The sequence below is a fragment of the Thunnus maccoyii genome, chromosome 13 (assembly GCF_910596095.1).
Source record: "Thunnus maccoyii chromosome 13, fThuMac1.1, whole genome shotgun sequence".
In the NCBI taxonomy this organism is placed as follows: Eukaryota; Metazoa; Chordata; class Actinopteri; order Scombriformes; family Scombridae; genus Thunnus; species Thunnus maccoyii.
Window position 1 is genome coordinate 25,317,428 of NC_056545.1, and position 26,912 is coordinate 25,344,339.

General features: G+C 40.0%; 3 protein-coding genes across 7 annotated transcripts in view; 1 reads left to right on the top strand and 2 right to left on the bottom strand.

The window, feature by feature from the left end:
- Positions 1 to 460: 460 nt before the first annotated feature.
- adora2b (adenosine A2b receptor) lies at positions 461 to 10,844 on the top strand. 2 transcript variants are annotated; one of them, XM_042431901.1, is made up of 3 exons: positions 461 to 810; positions 985 to 1,478; positions 7,669 to 10,844. In XM_042431901.1, exons 2-3 carry the CDS (start codon positions 1,159 to 1,161, stop codon positions 8,366 to 8,368), a joined length of 1,020 nt encoding a protein of 339 aa, XP_042287835.1. In that variant the 5' UTR covers positions 461 to 810; positions 985 to 1,158; the 3' UTR covers positions 8,369 to 10,844. The 2 variants fall into 2 exon arrangements, with proteins under 2 accessions (XP_042287835.1, XP_042287837.1); XM_042431903.1 differs by having other exon boundaries at positions 1,124 to 1,478.
- Positions 10,845 to 10,913: 69 nt separating this feature from the next.
- On the bottom strand, positions 10,914 to 21,862 carry zswim7 (zinc finger, SWIM-type containing 7). 2 transcript variants are annotated; one of them, XM_042431904.1, is made up of 5 exons: positions 21,730 to 21,862; positions 20,014 to 20,035; positions 18,599 to 18,701; positions 12,776 to 12,880; positions 10,914 to 11,408 (listed from the first exon to the last, which is right to left on the bottom strand). In XM_042431904.1, the coding sequence occupies exons 1-5, from the start codon at positions 21,803 to 21,805 to the stop codon at positions 11,283 to 11,285; spliced, it is 432 nt and encodes a 143-aa protein (XP_042287838.1). In that variant the 5' UTR covers positions 21,806 to 21,862; the 3' UTR covers positions 10,914 to 11,282. The 2 variants fall into 2 exon arrangements, with proteins under 2 accessions (XP_042287838.1, XP_042287839.1); XM_042431905.1 differs by having other exon boundaries at positions 10,922 to 11,393; positions 21,730 to 21,859.
- A 2,513-nt stretch (positions 21,863 to 24,375) lies between these two features.
- ncor1 (nuclear receptor corepressor 1) overlaps positions 24,376 to 26,912 on the bottom strand; it is a 59,894-nt gene continuing 57,357 nt past the window's right edge. For all 3 annotated transcript variants that reach the window (XM_042430605.1, XM_042430604.1, XM_042430606.1), the window contains one exon: positions 24,376 to 26,824. In XM_042430605.1, coding sequence (XP_042286539.1) covers positions 26,598 to 26,824 — 227 coding nt within the window. In that variant the 3' untranslated portion in view covers positions 24,376 to 26,597. The remainder of the gene's footprint in view (positions 26,825 to 26,912) is intronic.

Consider the following 26,912-nt stretch of genomic DNA (forward strand, 5'->3'; position numbering starts at 1 on the left):
ACTTTGGCAGGCCCCTATTTTTAAAAAAATGGATTTAAATATCTAAACATTAGATCAAACAAAGACTTGAATGAGTAAAGGAAAAACTTCACAGGGTCTGTTTAGCAAACAGACTGAAGATTCTGCTTGATCATGACCAATAAGGACATACGTCATATTCATTTCTAGGAATATTATGCACCTATACACAAGTGACTATTTCATCATTGCGCTCCTCACTGACTTCTTGTGCGTTTGCGTCAGCTAGAACAGGAATCTGAATTATGTCCGGCAAACACTTAAAAACATGAGTAAGTTGACTTTTGGATGCTTTTAGCTCCGCTGAGTCTTCTGTGTGGGGGCACAACACCGCAATTTCGGCCTGATTGAAACCAGATGCAGCCGGTGTGAGTAGTGCGGGCGCGCGTGCGTGTGTGTGTATGCGTGTGTGCTGTACACACAAGACAGCATTTACATTATACTGAGAGCACGTGCAGACGTAGGTGGATGCTGTTGTAATTGGCGCGTAATTACGCACGGCTTCGGGGATTCCACTTTTATCACACCACTTAACCGCGAGCGTGTGTGTATGTATGTGTGTGTGTGTGTGTGTGTGTGTGTGTGTGTGTGTGTGTGTGTGTGTGTGTCAGATTGGGGCGTGGCCTCTCTGTGAATTGTGAGTTTTTTTTCCCCCTCTTTTTTTCTTGCGTTTCTCCCTCCACTTCAAAACTGCTGTCGGTGGGAGTTGTGTGACAGATGCCGCACAAACGCTCCACAGATCGGTCGCTGTTGGTGTGAAAACATCCACAGACGATGTACAGGTTCATTAAGGTGAGCGAAAACAATGTGCAGATACTTTATCTGTTTTAGAATAGTTCTATTTAATCAGCAGGCGGGAGGATTAATGCAGTAATAAGCTCTGTCAACTTTGTGATGCAGAAATAGTAAATTACTGCTTTTTCTCATAGCTTTTGTTAAAAAATTAGATCCTTTTCTTTCCAACAGATGGCTGCTTCTGCTGCTCACACTTGTGGAATATTCCTGGATTACAGCAAAAAGACTTGTTTACCCCATCGGGACTAGGAGCTTTGTTGCGTGTGTGTGTGTATGTGTGTGTGTGAGTGACCGTCTTCTCTGTGAACAGCCTGCAGATTTTGGTCCCGTCACACTCTTGCTGAGATGAATACGTACTACATCGTGATTGAAGTAGTAATTGCTGTTCTGTCCATATCCGGCAACGTACTGGTCTGCTGGGCTGTCGCCATCAACACCACTTTGAAGAACGCCACCAACTATTTTTTGGTGTCTTTGGCTGTGGCAGATATTCTGGTCGGTTGCCTCGCCATCCCTTTTGCCATAATCATCAGTATCGGCATAGAGTTGGACTTCTATGGATGCCTCTTCCTGGCCTGTTTTTTGTTGGTGCTGACACAGAGCTCCATCTTCAGTCTTCTAGCCATCGCGATTGATAGATATCTGGCCGTCAAAATTCCTCTGAGGTGAGTTTTCTTTTTTTTTTTTAAATCTCCTACGTGGAAGTAATGTCACATCTTGTTTAGCTGCTGAAACGCTGCTAAAGGTTTCCCCCCCTATGACAAGATTAGTGCTGTAGGTGTGAAGATAATAATGAAGATAATGAAACTTCTCTTAAACGTTCTCATCCTGCTTTCTTCTAATTGATTAAATCAGTGACTTCACGTGACCTCTTTGACCTCTGCCAGGGATCCTTGTTGGTTCTTGGATCCCACTTTAGAAACCAACCAGCCATCTATCTACTAGAAAAGTGACTTTATTTGTGTAATAACTTGTCAACGTAGATACTAAATAAGCAGAAAAATACCGAGCATTGAATCATTTTCATAAAAGAGCTGAAAACATTTTCTCAAATGCAAATATGTGTAAGTTTCCTAAATGGTGACATTTGTACCCCATGGAGAATATTTGAATTCAGAAGCTGGGAGATCAGTATCAACTCTGTGATCTTACTAATCAGTTTCCTGCAGAGCTTATTGCCTTGTGTATTAATAGCAATGGTTAATATCTAAACTAGGTATGATAATCAGATAATATTCTCCAAACATTATTTAAATCTGGTGTTGGAGACAGACTGACTGTCGCAAACGCTTTGAAGTGTTTCATAACCTTGATTCTATAACCTAAAGGATTTGAGTGATTCCAGTTTACATTCAGAGGTGACTTTAGTATCACAGCAGCAGATACAAAATACATCTACATGCAAGTACTTGAGTTCTTTAAAATATCCAGTTTCTCAAATATAATTTGCCTTGGTTGACCAGTAGCTATCTGATGTGCGTTTCATCTGCAGCTCATAAAAAGATGCAAATCACTCTCATGCTGATCTGCACGCTGATCAATGCCTGCTCACAGCGTGTCACCTCCATTGATCCTGATGGCTAAGACCACAGAGATCCGCTGTGGCCTGAGGATCAGCTGCCAGCAGAGACAGAGCAGAGCTGTTTGACATTTCCATAAACTGAAGACTGTAAGATCTATTATCAGATAGGAATGGTTCGTTTCCAGGTGGTGTCGGTGTTGTTTCTGGTATTTCTCTGTGTCAAAGAGTTGTCAGTTTCTTTTGTAGGGAGGAAATTATCATTGCAGTTTCCTACACAGGCACTGATGTGGTTTTGGGGGCTGTTTTCTTGCTGCGGGGCTGTTCAGTCATGATGTGCTGTCATTTCCATTAGCTTCAAACTCTGGCAAGAAAGGACAGTTTGACACGAGTCTGGAATTGTCCGCCACCGACCAAGTGGCTTATAAAATCCCCATTTTTGCTTCTATTTTTGACCTACCACAGAAAAAAACACCTTATTCTACTTTCTCACATTGAAAACAATGACTTTCATTGTTTTTAAACAGGATACACACTCATAACACTCTCTAAAAACTTCTCAACGTGACTTTTTATAGTTTCCCCTAAAAGCCCAGCGCCCACCCTAACAACACACACACACACACACACACACACACACACACGTGATATTAACATCAGTGTTCAGCTCATATTACAAATCCACAGCGATGGCTGGTGTGTGTGAACTCACACTCATGTATGTCTGCATGTGTGTGTGTGAGTTTGGCCAGTCTGCGGTCCTTCGGGGCTGCGATTCTCTCTTAGATAAAAGTGTTTTCACAGATGGTTTTAGTGGAAGTGATAGAACAGAGCCAGATGTTTTAAACCCCCTGAGATAGCAGAGCCTCTCACCCACTCAACGCTCTCTTCCAGCCCTTCCCTGTTCGCATTTCCCACAAAAAAAGACCCTCGAGCTGTTTTGTCCCTCTGTCCTTTTTAAGCTCTCAAATAACCTTTTTAATACTTCCTGGACCTTGTCGTCACTCACACCGGTAGCTGTCCCTTGCTGTGCTCAAGAGAAGTATCATCTTGCCTGCTGATTCAACAGATTTCAGCTTCATCATTTTAACGCACAGTTTAAAGGAGTGTGGCGCAGTGTTGAGCGTTTCACTATTCTGGCGTTTCCCAAATCACTATTGATTCAAATAAAAAAAGTTGAAATATGAAGGCATCGATACAGTTGAAGGAGCTCTGTTGACAGCTCGACTTGAAGCGTAACTGCTCAATTTCAAGTTTTTCCGTCACAGTGATCCAAATTTACTGATTTGTCTCACACGGAAAATGAAGAGGATCAGGACCGTGAAGATGCAGACATAACGTGAGGGATTAATCATCCTCAGACTTTGAGTGAGGAACACATTCCCCACAACAAAAGCAGAGTCCTGAAATGACCTGGGATTAGCTGCGGAGACTAAAATGAGGAGCAGTATGATGTAAACAGAAGTCACGGAAGTCTAATCAGTGATTTATGATGAGTTCAAGCATTTCAGTTTCATCTCATGTTTACCACCATCTGCACCAAAGTTTCAATGACACTGAGAACACTTACTGTCAACATCTGATCTAATAATCGGAGCCAGATTTCATTTTGTGTCTGGACTCACTAAACATGGTGTTTAGAGGTTACAGTAGGATTTTTAGGGTTAGTATCGATTGTGCTCACTGTTTGCATTTACAGACGGGTGAGACGTCAAGTCTTGTTGATATTGATGACGGCGCTAGATGAAAAGTCAGGGGATCACCAAGTTATTAGGATGCATTGTCTGGAGATCATGAATGTCCGTACAAAATTTCATGGCAATCTGTTAAACAGTTGTTGAGATATTTCAGTCTGGACTAAAGTGGTGGAGCAGCATAAAGTGTGTTTGTTAAGTGTTGGACCTTGTTTGAATGTTTTGCACACTGGAAGGTGTTTTAGGTTAAGGGTTAAACTCAGGATGATCACTGGGCGGAGGTCATAACCATTTGTATATTTAAAGTAGTGAAAACAAGTTGTGCACTGCCTCCATTTTCTGTGGTGAAGAAAAACCACCTATCACACCTACACGGGGATGATGAGTATTTCATTTCTAAAAGACAGCCTTTGGGTGGAATATCACTTTGTCATCAAGGGCCAACACACGATTTCTAAGAGCAGCAGTCGAGGTTCACAACAAGACACACAGTTAGACTCTGAGAGAGCGAGATTATATCTTAATTTACCTTCCCTTCTTCTGTCAAAACAATTCTTGCATGATCACATTTTAATCAGAGCATTAGAGCTTTAGATATTCAAATCTATGTTATCAAGTCTTCAGCATGTTGTAAAATTTGTCTTTTAGAGACATAGAAACAAATGCAATTCATAATGCAAATGCTGTAAACTTCTGTTTGCACACACACACACACAGGCTGAGGAAAGTATAACAGCCCCTCAGTGCTGTTGGTGTGAATGGTTGGCCACCTGTTAGAATGTGTTGAAGCTGAGCTGCGGATACTGCTGGACATTTAAACGGATGTTGTGAACATTTAGTGTGTTTGTGTGTTTGTGTGTGTGTGTGTGTGTGGATTGGCAGAGGTCTGTGGCCCCGGGCGGAAGCACAGCCACAGAGAGAAGAGAAGGGATGTATGGAGAATAGAACAGGGAGAAAAAAAAAAAAAAAAGGGGAAGAAAGCAAAACAAAGATAGATGCCAGCGTGCTGTCGTCATGCCAGAACTAATCCATTCAGCCGGCCAGCCGTTCCCTGCCTCTAAAGAGAGAAAGAGAGAGTGAGGGGTGATGTGCAGGACCTCTGGGAAATGGACAGTATGTTGCAGGAAATGTAGCCTGCTGCATGTTTGATTGACAGGCAGAAGGAGGATGAGGAGAGGATGGAGAAGAGCGGGAGGGGGGGGAGATGTGGAGACGTGAGGAGGTGCGCAGGTCATCGTGACCTCCTCTCCTCCCTCTGTGGGCAGAGTGGTGTATTATTCATGGTCCCCGGGGAGACCAGTTCTCCTCCCTGCAGGGGAGTCGCAGGGCAGAGGCGGAGCTCGCACACCACTGATGAATAATTAACTGTTTTTTTAAATAATTTTATAGTTCTTATAAAGCGGGCAGACTGAGCTAATGATTAAGAAGTTGTGTCGTTCCAGTGACATGACTTTCATTTTACTAGCAAATTCTCTGCTTCTGAAAACAAACTTTAATGACACAGACTTCCTGCCTGTGCCATCAAAGTCATAACATTTGCTGCCGTTTGAATCCACTTCCTCATAACCTGGCTTCACTTTCATCCCTCTCTGCCTCTTCAAAGGGTGAGGCTGGCTTTATTTTATAGTTTTATCAATATAAAAATCAGAGGCCAAAATCAACAATGATTTTATCCTACTAACAACTATTGCCTGTATAACCACTCCCTGGTATGGCTTGTTGTCATGAACACAGACATGAACAGTGCTGTTGCAAGTAGTGATAACAGCTTGTTCATGAGGAGTGGTTCTGTCAATACACACACACATCTGGTTCAACTGAGGGTATTTAAGTTGATGTCTCTACTTAAAGAATAAGAGCACAGTTTGTGTTACTACAGATTAACATGATGCTGAACAATAATGTGTCATAAATCAGCTACAGATGAGGGGAGAATGTTTCCTCCTGAAACAGCAGGAGCCTATTCTCAAATGATTCTGCTCTCTGTCTTTATTTGTTTATGTCTGATTGACCTTTTGTTAAAGGATGCGTGAACCTGAAGTACTAAAAATACTGTGAGGTGAAACACCAGACAGACAAGGTGATGCAGAGCCGGTAAGGTCATGCTGTGTTGTGATGACTGGAGTCAGGCAAGACAGGGAGGAACAACTCAGGCTTTAACCAGTTTACAAATGCTTCATAAAGGATCATCGTATACAAAGCACTTTTTACATATTCAGAAATGATAGGTTCACATTAAAACAATACTCATATGCCCATATGTACATTGAAAGAGTTGATTTTGCCCCTCTTCACTTACACTGGATTCGCATTAAGAAACGATCTTGTCAACCAGTGACTGTGTTACACTATTATACTGTACTTACTGTAAGGGCATGTGAGTATTGCTTTGAACCTATCCTTTAAAATATTTTATGATCCATTAATAAATCATGAAGTGATTTGCAAAGGCTTTTAATCACAGAATAACAAATCATTTTTTGTCATTTATAAATGATTCATCAACAGTAATTTGGCTAATGGCTTGTAAATGACACAACAGATTAATATAAGAACTTACTTATTAATCATTCATTAATGTTTTAATGATGAATTACAGCTGATTGTTAGAAAGTGACATTTGAAGTGTTGATATAGTGTGATTATGTAGTTCAGCTGTAGAAGTCAGATGGATTATTTGTGGCACCTACAGCACAGACTGGCGTGTGTGTGTGTGCACATGTGTATGAGTCATAACCATGTGGCTGCTCCTTCTGAGTCACTTTGGGGAAACGGTTCATTTTGCTTCAAGTGCTGTTCATATGATGGGGACAGTCAGGACGAAACTTGTGTGAGTCAGTCCTCCATCTCCATACATAGCCTCTGTGCACCTGCTGCTCTGATCATTTCATAGCATATTTCAGTGAGGCCGTAGCTCCGAGGGAGACATGCTGAGTCAGGGTACAATCTATAAATCTAGAACTCAACCATCAACCATCTATGAGTTATGATAAATATGTACAGGAAATAGTGTAACGGTATCAGCGTCAAACTTCAAAACAACACAAAACCAAGACAGAAAACAACAGTGAAGTATCTATTGATGTGTGGAACCAGTTAACTTTCAGTTCTCTACTGCTTACAGTAAATGAAAATCACACAAGCGTATAATCTGCCCTCTGTTAGTGTTGCTGTTGGACTAAATCCATAGATAGTGATGTGTCAGTTAGGCCACATCAACAAACTGCACGTCAAAAGCCAAAAACTCTGTAAGAGCTAAACAAGATCAACATTTGAGTCTCGTTACAGTCACAAAATACTAACCAGACCTCTCTGCTAGCTTTGAGTTTTATTGTGATTTTGAGACTTTTGTGAGAAAATGAAATAAAGATGCAGGTATGTAACAGTCGTGAGAGCTACGTGGGCAAATACTCACATCATAAAGTGGTTAAAATAAACTATTAAATGACAGCAACCACAAGAAACAAAGCGTAATTCATGTTTGCACTCTGTTGGCATTTTTGCCATGTTGTTACAGATTTGATCTGTTATTGCTGGCCTGTAATCAGTCTCAAGAGTCTCTTTTTTGAGAGTGACGCATGTCTAAAACTGCCAACTTGGGAAAACTTTTAAAGAAAGTAACCTCTGCTGTGTTTTCTCTAGGTACAAGGAGTTGATGACGGGAAAGACAGCCAGAGAGATCATCGCTATTTTATGGATCCTCTCCTTTGTCATTGGCCTTATCCCCTTCTTCGGCTGGAACATGAAGCACTTAGCCTGCGAAACCAACAGCTCCAAGGCAGACAACACTACAAACGCTGGCCTACGGAGCTGCGAGTGCCAGTGCTTATTTGAGAAGGTGGTGGACATGCACTACATGGTCTACTTTAATTTCTTTGTGTGCGTGCTGCTGCCGCTGCTCATCATGCTTGGCATCTACGTGAAGATCTTCACCGTGGCCAGGAAGCAGCTGAGACAGATTGAGCTCAAGTGTGTGGGTAACGGGGACAGCCATCACCACGGGCTCCTGCAGCGGGAGATCCGGGCCGCAAAATCCCTCTCCATCATCGTGGGACTGTTCGCCCTCTGCTGGCTGCCCGTCCACATCCTCAACTGCCTCACGCTGTTTTACAAGGAGCTGGACAAGCCGGACGTTGTAATGTACGTGGCCATCATTCTGTCACATGCCAACTCTGCAGTCAACCCCATCATCTACGCTTACCGCATCCAGGATTTCAGGAACACCTTCCGCAAGATCCTGGCCCAACATGTCCTGTGCCACAGGGAGGAGCTGTACCTCAGCTCCAACGGCAGCAGACGCAACAGAGACCAGATCCACATGACCATCGACCCTCTGCTATAGAGAGCCGTGACGGAGTATTATCTGTGTCAGTTCTGTTGTTTCAGTCTTGTATTTTATGTCCACTGAGGTTTCTAATGTTTACAGAACAAGGGTATGATATGTGAAGATGAACCGATGTCAAACACGCCTTGAATGTGGACATTTATTTATGAATCGTGCCAAGTATCAGGGGTCAAGCAGTGAAATGTTGAATGGAGAGTCTTATAACTTTTGTATTGTGAAGGAGTTTTGATTTTTTTTTTTTTTTTTTTTAACTGTTGAAGCTAACTGGATTTGTAGGACTGTGAAATAGGATCCAAACTTTGCTACATTCTAAAATGCTATTTATCATATTGAATCCACCCTGTTACAACTCATAACACTCCTGCTATTTTATATTGTCAACAATCAGTGCCAGTGTTTAATTATTTATTTATTGCAAGATCTTATCTTTGAGAATGTAAAGATCAAACAAAAACAAACAAAAAAAAAAACAAAAAAAAACTTTGTGAGGCTAGATCTGTGCTCGTGGACCTAGAAAGGTACAATAGAAGTAGTTTGCATCCATGGTTATTTTTTGGCTTGTGACCCTTTAAATTAATTCATTAACTCATGATCTCCATTACGGGCTTCATCTGCAGAAAGAAGTACAGACTGTCCTTCCTTTTCTGTGCTGTTGTATTTGATTATAGGGAGGCATTAGCAGCTGAAAACGATGGTATTTCTCACAGACGACCCAAAGTAAGACAGTAAAATACACAATACCTTTGTATAGCAGAATTATTTCTATTAAGCAGCTACCTTCAACTAAGTGCCAGTGTTTGCAAGTGTTCCTGTCGCTGCACTAGTAAATCTTCTAGAGGCACACAGTCCGCTCTCCACAAGAACAACAGAGCCTCTCACGCAACAACTAAAGAAGAGAGGGATAATCAAAACATAAAAAAGAAAAAAAAGAAATGCCGCTCTTATTCCATGAGTCATCTCTCACAGCAACAGGGGTCTCACATTTATTCTGTGACCCCTGCAGCTATGAGCCAGAGGAAGGCGTTTTTGTGACTACTAGATGAACAGCATGATTTGATTTGGTCACGCAGACCTAAAGACATGAGAAGTAGTTCAGCAACACACACCTGCGGTGCTGCTCCGTATTATTTCCACGTTAACATTTCTTAGGACAAAAGCTCAGGAAGCGGGAAACTGATTGTACCCTTCATAGAAACATGACATCTGCACCGAGCATTTTCAGCTGCTTTGTCTTGAGCCAAGTGATGACAAACTGTAAGCAGACAAGCTGGTGTCAAACTTAAGATCAATGCAATTTACATTATTCCTCATCATCCAGGCTCCTGGTACACGTGCATTTAGTGGCTTACATAACATAAAACACCATTTCTTTGATTCAGTTGGGTGTATATATGAATGTCACTTGCCTTTGGAGTCCAGCTGACATCTCCCCCACCCCCCCATGAGACAGTCTCAGCTGGGATCCCCAGGCTCTCATGTGGCCTGTTAATGCAATCAGTCCTTCATACACTGCTGAAGTCACTGACTGAACTGAGATGAGCTGTTTCCTTTCAGGAAACAATACGTATTTTAAGGGTGAAATGTCTAAAATGTGTTGCATCCAAGACTTGTTTTGATCAAATTCCTAATGATCCGACACTTGTCCGCGCAAAAATAAGACGACTGATAGACTAGCTGAACCCAGAAAAATAGAGATAATATTGAGAGTGAAGCAGGAAACACTAATGATGATAAAATCGTTCACACTTGATGCTCTTCCTCTTTTCTGCATGTTTGCGTGCGTGAATTTGATCAGATAAGTAGTCTTGTTTGGAGTTTCAAAATGTATGTGAAAAAAAAAAAAAAATTAAGGTATTTCTGGTCACCTGAGAGCCATCACTACACAAATGAAAACACATTGCACTGATGTTTCGTGTGCTTCATTGGTGTTGAACCATGTTGTGTTGGCGTTCTTGAGTTGAGCACTTGCCTCCACTGCTTCGCCATCTCCCCTCAGTTGCCGTTGTGTACAGTGTTCCACCTCTGACTAATTTCAAGGGCTAAAATACAGGAGTGTGCCAACGTTTTAGTACATTCCAATGGAGACATCTATACTGTAACTGCACTGTAACGTTGTATTGTCTTTGTTGACTGATGTGTAAAAATAAGTACTGTAGATGTCCGGCTTTCTACAAGCTATTGATTGATGTCAAACTATTGCCTTCTTTTGCAATTTCAAGGTAAAAACGGACAATAACAAGTTGATCTAGTTCAACATTCCTGCCTTTCATTCCAAAGTATCTGTCAGTGTGCTCTAGTGTCATTACTAATCAGGAGAAACATCCACTCTGTGGTCAAGCTGATGTTCAATCTTTCTTCTTCAGGCCATTGTTTCAACAGAACTACAACTGCAAACTGATACTGCTATTTAACATGATGCAATCTGTATGTATGGTGAAATATTTTGTTAATAAAGGCAATGTTTATATTGTTACAGATCAGACTTTATTCTTAAAATACACATTGAAAATCATATGAGAATTTATATTTACAAGTGACACATGGGGAAAAAAATACATCCATGTTTTAAAAATGTCTCTGAAGTAACTCACTACTTCCCTAGATAAAAAAGCCTAAGCCTAAACCTAAAAATAAAGCAGTGCGCAAACTCAATGAACAGATGTCGTTACCATGGAAACAGATTACAAACTCTTGCAAAAGAAAAAACAAATAAAGCAACATCTGGTGTCTTTTAAAGAGACATATGAAAGAGTAGAAACCATGGTAGTTGTCTCGTGCTCCTGTCGTCTTTGTAGTGACCCAAAGTTTCCATTTAAAACATCGGCTCTCGTCCAAGAGGGTCCCTGCTGTCCCTGTGGAGCCAGGTGTGCTGGTCCACCTGCTGTACTCAGTACTGAGCAGTATCTGGGTGTCACAGGGCTGCAGTCCCACTGAGCAGCATGGACATCTGCTGATCAGACACACTCTCCTGCTGAGTCACACCCATGGCCTGACACAGGTAGGCGGCCAGGATGTGTTTGCACTGAGAGAAAAGAGACTGATTTATAACGTGAACATGAGCGCCGATGTGATTAATGACGCGGATATGAAGCTCTAATGACACTGAACTCATTTATATTCAAAGATCTAATGGAAACAGACTAGAAAAGGTACAACTCTGACCTACTGAAAATTTTCCACTGAGTAACATCAATCCGAAAATCTTCGTCACAAAGCAAATGCCGGGAAAAATCCCAATATTTATATCAAATTATAAACATTTCTATAAATGACAAACACTTCTGATTAAGAGGGTTACAGTGTGTATTATTTTCCAAACAGTAAGAAGTAACTGCAGTGTGTGCTGAAGGAAAAGTAGTGGTGCAGTTCTGCATTGTGTTCATGTGTCACTGAACACATTCAGAGGTTCCTCTCCTTATTATAAATATTAACACGTTAATCATTGACTTGTTTTCACCGTCAGCCTATCCCATGCATTATGAATGAGACGCTAACGTGCCCGTGGATTAGCCTTTGAGCCTTTTAGCAATGAGCCAAAGTGAGGCGAAAAAGGCAAAAGGTACAGAGAGTTTTTTTTTACTAGCTTCTCCACTCAGCTCTGTTTGTGAGCACATGGCCGTCTCCTGTTTCTTTATCTCTCCTTTGACGGACTCGCCAGAGCAGCATGGACCTGGTCTGGCCTTATCCAGTTTGTTGGAATCTGCAAAGCCCCCGAATGAGCAAAGTGACTACAGCAGGGGAGGACCGCAGACTGTATGGTCAAACTCACTCTGTCTCTTAAGAGTTGTAGGGTTTGGACTTGTGGCAACACAAAATCGACCCCAAAAAGTCAGATTCAGCCTCATCAAGCTTCTGAAGTTGTTGGGGGGGTTTGACGACGCAGCGAATAGCTTTATTTTTCTGTCTTCAGTTGATTTAGTGATTTCATGGGGAATGACATCAGTAGTTCTGATGCGCTCACGGAGAGTCTCAATGGTCTGTTTCAGTTCTCTGTTTCTCACACTGATTTTAGCAGCAACCTCAGGGGACACGAGTCTTTCTGATACTGGGAGCAAGAGACAAGGTCGTTTGCTCGCAGATATTTAGAGCTACAGCACAAGTACAAACAGCCATTCAGAGCGGAGTCGCCCCTCAGTGACCAGACACAAACATGACCCAACCACAATACATCTGTTACACACATTTCTACGTGTGCTTCGTCTCATTGTCGACTGGATGACGGTTTTCTCCAGGATTCACGCTTGGCTGACGGGACACAATGTCTGTGTGTAAATATGCAACTGTATACACTGTCCCTTATATACTGTATGTATGTTCAACCCCAGTAGGACACTGTGTATAAACATTTGTACTGAGAGTGGAAACCGAGCCCTACCTGTGTGTGACAGTTTGTCTGAGACTCACCAGCAGGCCTTCATTTCTGTGGAGCACAGTGTAGGCGAAGGCCGGGCACGGGCAGTAGTGACAGGACACGAAGCAGGTGTACAAACGTCCCGAGCCTCCCATTACCTGCAACAAATTCATGCAAAATACATTCAAATATGCAGCACTTTATACACAGCAGCTTGTGAGCATCAACTTTATTTGAAAGATCACACACAGAGACAAGTGTGAGTTGTTTCTTTATGTGGGACGAGGTTCACTAATCAAGTATGATCGAAATGCTGTTTGAGTTGGCTGCCAGTTGTGCACAGCGCAGCTGAGGAGCAGTGGAGACATTAAAAGAATGGAAAGGCATGAAGGAAAACAAGCATCCCAGTTGTCCCACAACGAGTCCGGACATGGCTGCCTGAGCTCAGAGGATCAGAGCAGTGAACACATGAAAATGTCTCCTAGTACTGTACATCTTCCTCCCCGCGTGAATGTTTTTTTAACTCAATATTTTAAATAAAACTCTTAAATGTAAGAGTAAAAACAAATCTACTTTTTCTTTTTAAAATATTTTCTGTAATTTGTGAATTTGAACCCATTTGTCCTTAAAACTCCCAGCAGACAGACAAGATTAATGATGTGATGATGTCATGTGGAGACGAGTCCTGCAACTGCTTCATGTGTGAAATCAAACTGTTCACACATTATGACAGAAGTCATGGTACTTTACTGGGATACAGGCACGTCCTCTACCAAATACACTAATACACAAATACACTCTACCGTCAAATACACTGATTCGGATGTAATATCTATAAGCTCTTGGAGTTGTGACTGCTTCAGTGAAGATAAAGATTCAAGATTTCCAGCTTGTCTCTCCTTTTAAATATTGATTTTAAAGTCCAGAATAACTGGAATATCCCATTGGAGATTCTGTTTTTGGGTGGTCTCTCCTTTTAAATGTTGCATAGAAGTGACAGAACGGTGGTTGGGTTGAAGGTGAGGTTGCTTCCACCAACCTCATCATTTCACATTAGTTATTTGGAGGAGACGAGAGAGAAATTATGCATTTTTAAACAAGCCGTATGTGTTGTCTAATGGCCTCAGTTGACAGCACCTCCTGTCCATGAATGCTGGCGCACACGCTCAGCTGCAGACAGTGATTTAAATCTCGTCCTCATGCACATGACACACGAGGACATTAAGTTGGTGGATTAGCTTGACACTTCACAATAACTAATGCCTCCCAAGATGGAGGATCAGGCTCCATTATTCTCCAGAGCTCCAATAAATTACCTTCCCCTGTGACCTACAAAAGTAAAAACACCTCATTTGTTCAATGTGACACTTCATTATAAATAAGGCACAAAAGAGACAATTACATGGCCTTCAAACACATCAGTAAAGATGAATAAAGCACTGTGCACAGCAAGACGCTAGGCTAGAAGCTGTAAAACTGTGAGACCAAGCCAAGAACTGCTACAATCTCTAAAGAGCCGGGTTTATTGAAAACCAGCTCACACTTGGAGCCTGTTTTATTCTCTGCTGGCATCATGGATTATGTGGAACTCCCGGCTGCTAATATCTTCAATAGACACCCCAAACTGCAGGCCTCCACTGCCTGGCAGGGATCCAAGTTTCTTCAACAAGACGCTACATTAAGAGCTGCCACTCAGTCGCTGCACATGGAACAGTGAGAGTTAAAGCCTCAGCAAAGATCTGGCTCCGTCTTGCCTGAAATAATGCCTCTCGTGGGAACTCTCAGGAACAATCACGAGCCAGAGGGCCAGGAGGTTGAACGCCCTCTGTCCATTGGTTCCACACCACAAACAGGGCTGTAAATTTCAAGCTCTATGAAGTCACATATGCCCTGTATCTGTACCCCAACATACTGTGCATCTGCATCACCGGTCACCACTGATGGGATGCATTTGTGAGTGACTGACTCATATAAAAGCCATCTATAAACACCGCCTGTCTTTCATATGTGTACTGATGGACTACTTCAAGTGCTAAAAAGCCTTCCTCTTAACAGAGTTTATTTTACATTCCAGTCATGAGAACGGTTTGGCAAACTAACGCCACTGGAGAAAAGATAAAATACGTCTGAGCGCCCCTCCCTCAGCTGCCTCTCCTCACAGCCAGAGACTCACATGAGCACAGCAAAGTCTCAACTGCCCCTTTCACCAGTTTATCAAGTCATTCTTGCTCGGTTGGCAGCGATGTCAAACATGATCTGAGGCACAAAAAATATCAAAGTCCTAGCTGATGATTTTTTTCTAATGTATCCTGCAACTATTCTGTCCGATGAGTGTGAAGATTCCCAATTATTTTTGTCTACAAAATGTCCAACCAGCGAATGTTTTGGCATTTTTGCCTGGATTAAATGATTAATCAATTTCCAAAATAAATCAACTACTTCGTCAACTAACTGTTTCAGCACAGCTGTCCTCAATGGAAATCTCAATATTTAGTTAAGTAAAAGACTGAATACGTCACCGACAAAGTATTCCTGCTAATACAGTCAGAGTTTTATTATTGTTCAGTACTTCCGTCTCCCTGTAGGACATAGTACACTATTCCCGAAAAGGTCACTGAATTGTGGGGATGAGACAAGGTGAAAAATCCCAGCAGTGAAATGTCATGCTCTCATGAGTTATTCATTCCTTTTTACACAAAGCAGAGACAAAATAAGCAACGGCAACATGAGAAACTCAACTTTCTCCCACAGAAACAGGATATTAACAGGAACCCATTACTTGTTAATTCATCAACTTTAACATCTCTGACACAGTCTATTTCCAGTAAGAAAACCACCTCTGTTTATTCACTATTATATTTCATGATATGATGTCAGAAATCTGCTCTCATCCTCTTCTCATTCCCACCTTACAGGATGTGTAACAACACTTAAGTGGATGATTAATAGTGAAGTGACCCGTTTTTTAAAACGGGTCACTTCACTGACTTCACTGTGTTCCAGATGTTAAACAAATATCCTCTAACTCACAGTGCTTCCACATGTGGCCCAAATACGGTCTACTCTGAAAGGTCACTGTTGTTATGACTCAACCATTGATCCTCAGCGTGGCATCTTCACTTTACTCCTAATGTTCATCGCTCTAAAGTCAGTAAACTCAGTTTACTGACTAATATAACACAGAGCCTAGATTATTAGATCAATATTATTATTAAGCCTGCCATCTTCTGGTGTTAGAGATTTCAGTGGAAGGATCTTGGTTTGGTTTCAATAACTGTCCCTTAAAGCACTTACTGTCAAATTTAAATTGAGAGAGTCAGAGAGCAGTGAAATCTAAACATTTATGGCATGAAAACAGCATTTTATCAGAACTGTGTAAACTCAAGTCTCACTTAATGCATCTCTAACTGTTAAAATATAAAAGAGACCCGACAGGAGCAACACTCGCAGCAGCTCATCAGACAAAATAAACTCTATCCTGAAGATTTGTGACAAAGAGAAAAAGAACATTCTGATTATTAACGTGCTGTTCATGTTGTAAAACTTCCCTGAAGCCATGTGCACTATTACATGATGTAATGCTGCTATTCCCAAAACTTAAGAGCCTGTACCTTCAGGTAGGTGTGAAGCTTCAGGAATATTTAACTTGGACAAAGAAAAATCATTGCTCTGCTTATTCACTGCTTTCCTTGAAATACTCAAATTCCATCAAGTACGTAACAGATAATTTACTCATTACGGTCAACAATACTGGGTCCTCTAAGTCTGAAACATTCAAAAATGGGCTTTGAGAAAGACATCTTACTGATATATTCTACATTATTTAAAGAAATACTCATGCTCATGGTAATACATTTGATAGACAGGATAAACAGCTGCTAGGGCTTCATTTAATGGTTTGTTTTATTTAGGATAAATCTATAGCTGTGTGCCTCCCTACGTTAGTGATGATGTCGAAACTGAAGCGCTGCAGGCAGAGCAGCAAGTAAACAGTGAAGCAATAAAACACAGTAGAGAGGGAGAAATGTGTGACGTTCCCACAGACTCAGACACATGCAAACAGTCCAACAAGTACAGTAAGACCTGTGTGGCTTCCACTGAACACTAGATTCTGCCAGACACTGCACCAGCCTGCAAATCATCATTTCTTAATTTACAAAATAATGAAATGAAACACTGTAAGACATGGAACTGACATCGGTCTGGACACACTGAGTATAACATTAAAACCTCCTTAAGTACAAATAAGATGTTTAATGAAAAGATGAACCCTCAGTATATGAAGGTTCATCTCAAAAATCCAAATATCACAAGAGGTACAGCGTGCCAAATATAAATTTATATATGTATTAAATGTAGTTAAATATAAAAAAATTGTATTGTGTCTATTCCAATAAGAGCGGAAATAGGAAACGTCATTTTATTCTTTCCTGGATTTGTTCTAAAAAAAAAAAAGAGGCAGAAATTATAATGAATTACGTATAAAGTATTTTCTGGAAGAGAGGAGAGTAAAATAAATACTGATAACTGTATTAATCCTTTCCAACGAAAACTGCTGGACCACAGCTGTTAGACAGCCTTGAGGGAATGAAGTGAAACAATTAAGACACCAACAATTTCACTGAAAGTGTCCCAAGACAACAGAATATCTGTATTTAGCTGCATTGTATTTTATGCTTCCTTCCATAAATGTTTTTGCAGGGGCCTGAAGGAGTTTACGGGAAATTTGGGTCACAGTGACCACAACCTCAGTGGACTGCCTTGTTTCTCCCAACGCAAGTCACTCGATGTCCTATTGAGGTTACTCCTTAACTTTGAGGACAGCAGACTCAAGATTATGGAGTAATAACATTTCATCTTTGGTACTAAGATACAAAGTAATTTGGTAACAATGACTATTATTATAATCTATAGTCAATGACTATATTATTATGTAAAGTGCTTTTGGAAATATATGCGTTTACATAATGATGGGTCAATATAATTAAAATAACTCAATCAAGGAGGAGAGTCAGTTGCTATGTTTAAGGTTTGTAGTGATACATTAGTAACGAGATATCATAAAGTAACTCACAGACGTCGAACAGAAAACCTCAGCCAGTTAGGTATCATCTTTAAATGTGACCTTTATAATTATAAAATGTCACAAGTCAGGTTTAGCTTGGCATTCAAGTGCCGTACACACAATAGTGAGCATTTTGGGCCATGCTGGGACTTGATTACTGGGTCTCCCGCAGGATGAAAAGGATTCAGGGAAACTACAAATACATATCCAAAATATGACAGAGCAACACCTCATGACCTTTTCTTGGAAAGGGCTTCTGACATATTGGTGCTGAATAGTGATATAAAATGTTTTGACTCATGACGGATCAGCTGAGTGAGAGGATTTTGACTAAAAAAGGGCAAGACACACAAGACACACAAGACACACAATAGGATTCTTAACTAGAGTTGGAATAGAGACAAAACACTGAGTGTTTGAGAACACGACCTACTGCATTAAAACAAAGTACAATGTAGACATCTATTGAAAACATCTTTACTCTTACACTTTCTCCTTGTCTGAAAAAAGCCTAAGATTGGTTGTTCTGATGATCTTGTTGATCTAGATGCAAATATATTTACAAACTGTTACTAGATTGTAGACTGTTAACTAGATTCATTTCCATGATTTCACTCTGAATTTTGAAAAAATGTGACAGGAATAAAACTGGGTAACTAAAAGTCAGAGACCCAACGGTTTTATTCAGAGGAATGAGAGTACTCCTACACATACTAATGATGCAGCTCCTACAGGTTGGAAATTGTTTTGCTGTGGAAGAATGTACCATGAATTTGCGGGATTTAACAGTGTTGACAGGTGCATGACAGACCTGGAAGGCCTTGCGTCCACTTGGAGATGACAGACAGGTGACTGAACGCTGGTCTACCAGGTCCAAAGCTTGCAGCGCACAAGACCCAAAGACAAACTTCAGCCTGAAAGACATAAAGAAAACGTAACATGAGGGAAAGATGTAAAGACACACATGTTTTGTACTTATGTCCTCAAGTTTAAATGTGTACATGGCAATGCAAGACTTGAAAACGTTGTGCAAAATAATGAGTTGTGCATATAAAATACGCTGCACATGGTATACAAACAGAAACTGCAGAGTAGAAGTTTGAAGAAAAATCAAATTAGACCAATTTAATTATGAACCCTAAAGAGTGTGTGTGTGTGTGTGTGTGTGTGTGTGTGTGTGTGTGTGTGTGTGTGGTGGAGCTTCCCACTAAAAAAGCATTTCTCTTCAGGTTTGACTTTTGGGGCAACTGCTGGTAGAAGAACAGATATTTCTGCCTCTTGTACAGTCACTTCTTCCCTGTATGACTGTTGAATGTTTGTGCACAATCATGAATCTGTGAATTTTATTTTAGGAGACAAACACCAAAACCTTATATTTAAAGCTGAGATGGTCAAAAATATCATTTTCGGTTTGTACCTGTGCTCAAAATATCAAAATGTGACTGTCATGCATCCACTGACATGAAAAATGCACTAGCTGTCTTGTATCAGTATCAAAATCTTTTATCCTCCACTAAAAACTTTCTCCACCAGTTTAGACCACACCAGGGCCAAAAAATATGTTTGAAAAATATAGTATATTAATAAGATTATGATTCCAATACATTACATCAGACATAACTTATTTAATTACATTTTACTTGCTATCATTAATGTGGATGACAGAATTTTGGCTATGAGGCAAAGATGAGAGAAACCAGGAGAACATATATATATATATATATATATATATATATATATATATATATATATAAAGGAATGAAGTCGGCTTGTGAATTATAAAGTGATAAAGAGTCCCTAAATCAGAGACGTCCTGACTAACAGACAGGATGTGGCTGTGACCCAGACAGGGAGCACCCCTTCACTCTCAGTAACTCAAACCGCTATGTCGGGAAATATCTCAGTAAAGACACTAAGCAGCATCATGACATTGTGTCTCAGTGCTTTGTCACTTTGGCAAATCCAGACTGTAAAACTGCCTCACTAGACCTCCACAGTGCGGTTTCTGCGCTTCACACCCACTCAGATTCAGCCATGTGCAGACCTTTTTACATAGATCAGACTCAGACAGGGGACAATAACTATTCATGGAGTCCAGTCTTAAAGTCAGAACATTTTTATGATTGAAAGCGACATAATGTCATTAAGACATAAAATGGCAGAGCTAGTGATAAATAACTCATTGAAGTTAATGGGTAAGAGGATAATAAGGAGATTGATACTTACGCAATGAGCAGGTCATCAGGAACTATAAAAAAGAAACAAAAATAATTTCTTAAAATGTGTGTTCATGTATTATTATTATCATCATCATCATCATCATCATTTTCTAAACAAAACAAAAACAACAATTCCACAGATTTAAGAGTAATAAAGCTTTAAGTAGCATTTCCCTATTAGGGTGAGTGCACTAGCTGTCTCAGAAAACCTGACTAACTAAATTAAAAAACAACTACAAGGTAGTTGCAGTATTTATGAATTATGCACTGCAGGTGGTACTTGGCCATTTTTCTATCCACTGCCAGTGAGTCAGCAACCGTCTGTTTGGTATAGAAGGAAGCTGGAGGCCAAACGGTTGTAGGTCCAAGTTTAATTACTGTTTCATATAATATCTGGGTTAAAAAAAAACCCAAAAAAACCTGTTGAGATGGCTTCAGGCAAGGCACTGCCTCAGAGTGGCTCTGTGTCAACTATTCAGACCTGCAGTATCGTTTGTTCCCTTTGTGTGACTTAAGTATACAAATTAAACTAACTCTTCCCTAAAGCCAAAGCTAAAAATAGGAGTGTCTTGAGTGCCTTTAGTTTGCAAGGTTACAACATGACCATATATAGATAGAGCACATTTACTGAATATGTCCACTGACGCATGCTGAGTAATATGGGGATTTAAGGCTTGGCAGGAGTTAATGGCATAACATTCCCATATTTTATGCCCAGTGAGATAAAAACTGCTGAGGGACAATTCTTACTGTAAGTAATCAATGTCCAATTACTGTAACATTATATGTCGATTTGGGGGCCTGGAGATGAAGGTAGGTTGGTGATGTTTGAATTATGTGAGTCTCTTCATGTTGGACAATGTTGTTCATAATAAGACCCAAACAGAGCCAGTATTTATGTTGTTAATTACACCTGTGCTTTACCTGCTATGACATGTCAAAATTAAAATGAAATGTAAAAGGTCTTTTCAGGCATGCAAGCCTATAGTTGTCTATAATAAAAGGATGTGTGCTGTCTAAAGTCACTTTCCAGTTCATTAGGTACACCTCAGTAAAAGTAATGCAGTATAATCCAACAGCCCTGCAGTAATTCCTACCTTCATGAAGGTTGTAATATTCAGTTTTTATTTTATCTTTTTCGTGAGGTGTTTATTTATGTTATGGTCAGTCTTGGAGGCTGCTGTTTGTGATGCTGTTGAACTGTACTGGGTTATACTGAGAGCTGTTTCTAATATTCAATCCATCCCATTTGTATGAATTAGAGTAGACTAAATATTAAAAGACACCTCTCAGTATAACTCAGTACTGTTCAACAGGACCTCCAAAATAACCATAAAATGAATCAACGCCATTCTTCAACATTATGATGTTCATAAAGGTAGGGTTTATTGCAGGGCTGTCGCCTTATTCTGCAACAGTTTTATTGAAATGTACCCAATGAACTAACGTGTGAGTGTTTATTTTATCCTGATAGCAGCCCCTCCTTCAGCTTAAATATTAAATTACATCGAGTTGTAAAACACTAACTAGAACATTAATGTTAACTCTAAATGTGCATAAAGCTACGTTAACGTTAAGGTCAAGTATAGTAACAACAGCTACACCGGATAAGTTGACGTCGGTCTGGTCAGAAAGTCAGTAACCTGTTAGCTTAGCTCGTAACGTAACAGCTGCGTTTACGTTAAACTGTCAAATTCATCTCCCTTCACCACTCTCTTCTTACTTTGAGACGTTTCCTGGTATGTTTTCTGAATATCTCGAAAAAGCTGTTCAGCAACTGTAGGCAAACATGAGCGCATTTTGATTTTTGAGACTGTTGAGTTTCATGGCGTCATCGGCTCCTCTAGCCAATAGGACACGATCAAAATAGTACGACTTCCGCTTCCGGGTTTGTTTTTTTTAAACACTTATTTGTTTTCTTGTAGCTTTGCATTAACGTTTTGGGGGATTTTTTGTAATATTATTATTTATTTTTTGGTAATATTATTTTCATCACTTTATTTTTAGAAAGCGTCTCTTACAACATGTGTGACAATAGTACTACAACAGAAAACAATTAGGCATAATAAAATAAAATAAAATAACACAAAGGACATGACTTCACTTTCAGTTTGTTGATACAGTCAACATGGTAACAAAGGACAAAGGGTCAAAATAATAATAATAAATAAACAGATAGAAAAATAACTTTTCTTTAAAAATTATTCTAACATACTAACTGTATGAGCACATTTCTTATTGTTTATAAGTTGGATAGAATTCTGTCTAAATTAAACCATGAAAAGTTTAAACAATGGGATCTTGGATTTATGGCTGTGAATTTTTTCCCAGGAAAATTAATAAACTAACAGTCTGTTGAACTTTTCATTGTATATTACTACATCCTTGGCTTCCAGCTTAATTAAATAGTTGGTTTGATTTCTAGGTAATCTTGACCCCCCCCCCAAATCCTGATGTAAACTGATATTCATAAAATAGATTAGACACACTAGTTGTGTCTTCTTCATTTTTACAAAAATATCCACAAATCTTGAGACAAAATTGTTGGTGGGATATATATTACAGTAAGCACAATTTTGTAAGGTACTTCTTTCAGTTTGTTGGGGATCAGCTTGCCTTTGCAATTCATAGTGCAATGCATACTGATGAGGTGGCGGTAAGTACCTGTGTTGCTACTGCAAATACTGCTACTGTTGTTGTTGTTGTTGCTGTAGAAAACAGTAGCCAAGGCCACTATTTCATGACACATTGTTTGAGATATAGCAGAATATATGACAGCTTTGGCGTGTGTATGTGAAAGATAAGCAAGTCCCAGACAAATACATGTATACCAATGATCACACTGCCCCACCAGACAACTGACACTGATACTTGGTTCAAAACTCTTCATTTTCTGCTGTCTCTCTGGTATCAACTCCTCTGTTTAATTGACAAAACTGCATAATACAGATGTCTGGAGACATGAGATCACCTGGAAGACAATTTGACACGTCACAGGTGTAAAAGCAACAGGTGTAAATATTAAATTTAATGATGGCTGAATTCCATTTAGCTGCTTTGTAGTGGTATTGTACATGCTGGCTCACTGTCACCCTGTCACGGCTTACTGGGACACATCATTAAAAAGTCAAAATGTCTGCTGTGAAGAAGGGCTATAGGTCTTTCCTACTGGTGACGATTAGCACAAGTTTTTACTAATAACTAGCCAAGGAGCTAGTATGTGCAGCAGGCTCTTTTCTCATCATGAACAGGCTAAGTTCAGAAAAATAATCAACTTCATTCATCGAGCACACAGAATATGCAGTGTTAGACCTACTGTAAAGCAAATCCATGATATAGTTCAACAGCTGATTTGTCATATTTCTCATGTTCAAACATCAAATAATTCCTCCTGTTGACAGTCACCATGAAGAAATCCCTTCTCAATGCGTTTACAGTGAATGCGATCCACACTAGTATTGAGGCTTCAGCCATCGAAATGAGTCAAATCGTAGATATCTTTCAACATTACAGTCTTTTCAGTGCCAAAGTCCCTCTTTCTGTCACAACACTTCCACCGCAGCTCAACAGGGAAACACTGTCGGAGGAAACACAAAGAGGGAATTTGATGCTAAAAAAGACTGTAAATGTGGCAGATATCCACTTGATATGACTAACTCAGACTGCTGAAGCCTCATATAAGCTTCAGATAAACTACATGTGGACACACTGTGGATTTTGGCCCCCATTACTTACATTGAAAGCACATTTAAAGGAGATCTTTTAATAGCCAGTATGAACAGGATGAATGACTATATTGGGGAAAACCTCTTTCACTGTTTCACCCCTGACTGTTGTTTTAAAACAAAAATTGTAAACCTGTCCTTTAACTGGACAGCAGTAGAAATGGGGACGCAGCAGAATCTATATGTTACATTAACCATTTATCTGCGTCTGTTTTCTATTATTTTTCACCTTATTTCTTACTATTTCATGGTAATTCAGTTAGTATCTCTGCCTTATTCGCTCACATTCAATGACTCTCCCTAATAAAATAAAGAAACCAACTCCTAATTACCTCAGTCTGTATGGAAAATACAATACTTTGATTGGGATGTCAGTCAGGTTTTACACAAGGTTATACAAGGTTGTTCATATCAGGCCAAAACATTCTGAAGTAAATTACCTTCACTATAAGATGGCTGATTCAAAACCTTGCAAAGGGAAGTGTTGTTTTTTCCCCCAATAAACCAAGTTACATCATTTCCTATTGCATGAAGTCACAAATGAAAATGAAACTGCACTGTAGTACACTTTAGTCACAGAGTAATGACCAGGGCATAGTAGTCAAAATGATGCAACACCTATTAAGAAGCTACACATTTATCAGTGGTGGAGAACTGATCCACTTTATTTGATTGGTCTGAACTCTTGTAATAGCCTACTAAGAGACATTGTGCGATACAAACATTGCATTTCAACATCATAGGATACACGGGTTTTCAAGTCTCAATTTCAAAAAGACAAAAAAAGTCACCACTGTGTGTTTGATAGAGAGCTGAAAAGATGCTCCAATTCTTTTTCGGCTTCATGTCGGATTTCTTTAAGATTCAAGTTTGTAAACTTTTTTTTGTCATTGCCTTTGTAAACACATAACATCCCATCTAAATAGGATGAATAACAAAGATGTTGAAAATGACAGAAAATAAAAATCTGAACATGTGCTATGACAAATGATTCAAAATTAAAATGAAAGGAAGAAAGGAAATATCAAGTTTTAGTTAAACTGAGCAAAGTGAAAGCTGAAAAAGCCTAAATATGGTATTTTTTTTTTCCACATCTAAAAAAAGACTTGCAAAGGAACGTTACTGCCATTTATGATGTTGACCTAATATAACGCATATTCAAAGCTTTATGCCTGTTGATTGACACAATGAAAGCAGAGATTAAGTGGTCACGGTTTTGAATCACCATGACAGCAAACTCCTAAACATTTAACGGTACCATACACTTAGAATTGTAACTGTAATGCAAGTGTCACACTACAAAATCATGTACCAGCTACAAGAAAAGACAGGAAGTCAAAACATCCAGATTTCTGTGAGTGGTGGGAAAAAGTTAAAGCACATTACTGAATACTCCTGTGCTGGAGGCTGAATAAGTTACACAGCAGGTAGGTATGCTTTTTGTTGTCAAAAGCTACAAAGCAAAAAAAGTGCAACAATGGTGCAGACCATTCTTTATGTTTGGTTAGTTTTGTCTTTTTGTGTAATAGAAAGACAATTTACAGAGTTCAGATTTTTGTCAGGACAGTATCAAAAAAAAAAAAAAAGAGGGACTACAGAAACAAATACAAACATCAAACACCAACGTATATCTCTGAGAAAATTAGTTAAAGCTGCCTTCTTTCTCAAGTCACAAGGCATGGCAAAACCGTCAAAAAAAAAAAAAAAGAAAAAAAAAAAGAAAAAAAAAAGAAAAAGTTCCCGAGGTACTTTTTTTTTTTTTTTTTTTTTTTTTTTTTAAAACCATGACAACATTGCAGAGCAGATCATTCTGGACAGGTTGGAAACTGCAGAGAGAGACAGCTACATGTGACACACCATGGTCAGCTCTACCGAAAAAAACAATAAACAAAAACATTGGCTCACTTTCATTATTCAGACGGGGTCCAGGAGTAGTCATAAGGATATCTTTTCCGGCACAATTAAGCTTATATCAGACTTTTCACCTTTCTGCTATGACACCAGTGTTCTCAACTTGCTTTGAAGACATTTCTCTGTCTAGAACGGGGTGAGAGGTCACCTCTACCATCTGATAGTTATAATCCATGCATCATCTCCACTGAGTGAAGAGAGGCATCAACTATCAATGCTGTTCGAAATGTTAGTCTGTTTTGTTTCGTCCTCTAATGTCCACGATGTTCAGGCTCTGGTGGTGCTTGGTGGATGGCGCGCAGGGTGGCACAACCTCTGTGCTCAAACCACAAACCACAGGTCTGTGTCTCTCTTAGCGGCCGCTATGGTAAAAATATTCGAGTGGGTGTCAGGTAATGTGGGGGTGGGGGTGGACTGGGAGAGGCCAACTGTGATATTAAAGATTACACACCTTCTCTTCCCGTTTAAAGTGGATCAATTTAAAAGCGACATTAAAATAAGAAATAATCAAGTTAAGAAAAACACTGCAAAAGGTTACTCTATTTACATACAATGATTTTCTTAAAGACAAAGTATATCTTTACAGAAATCAAACAAAATTCAGAAATAGTCTCTTATGTTGTTTCTTTTTACATATCAAGTTCTTCATATTTACTGTAGCTCATGTCATCCACTCAGTCGAGTATTCTTTATTTCCCTGACAGGCTGGGTGAGTGCTTCCGGATCAAAAGCGAGTCTTGTTCTGGAGAGCCCTGCCTGTCACGGGCTGCTGCTTATACTCTTAGCTAACAGCCAGGGGGCGCCATAGCACCAAAAAAAAAATGACACCACCCCATTCTCTTCTCACACTCGCCAGTGAGCGAGGTTAGTTCTGGGAGAGGGGGGTGAACAGACAAGCCTCAGCGCAGGCCTCTCTTCTTCTCTTCTGGTTACTGGGGGCTGTAGCGGGCAGGGCTCAGTCGTCGCTGTCAGACAGGGTCTCGTATTGCTCTGACAGCAGAGACTGCCACACGCGCTGCTGGGCCACCGGTGCTCCAGCTAGAGACGGCTGCTGCTGTTGCTGCTGCTGTTGCTGCTGCTGCTGCTGCTGCTGGCTCTGTATGGAGGGAGAAGCTATGGAGGTGGGTGGGGTGCTGCTCAGTATGCGCATGGTCAGCGGGTTGTAAGGAAACTGCATGGATCCTGGGGAGAGAAGGAGAAGACTAAGTGAAACATGTAGATCATGTGCATTCAGGTATTTCTGTCTTTGATTTTACTAGAACACAGTAGC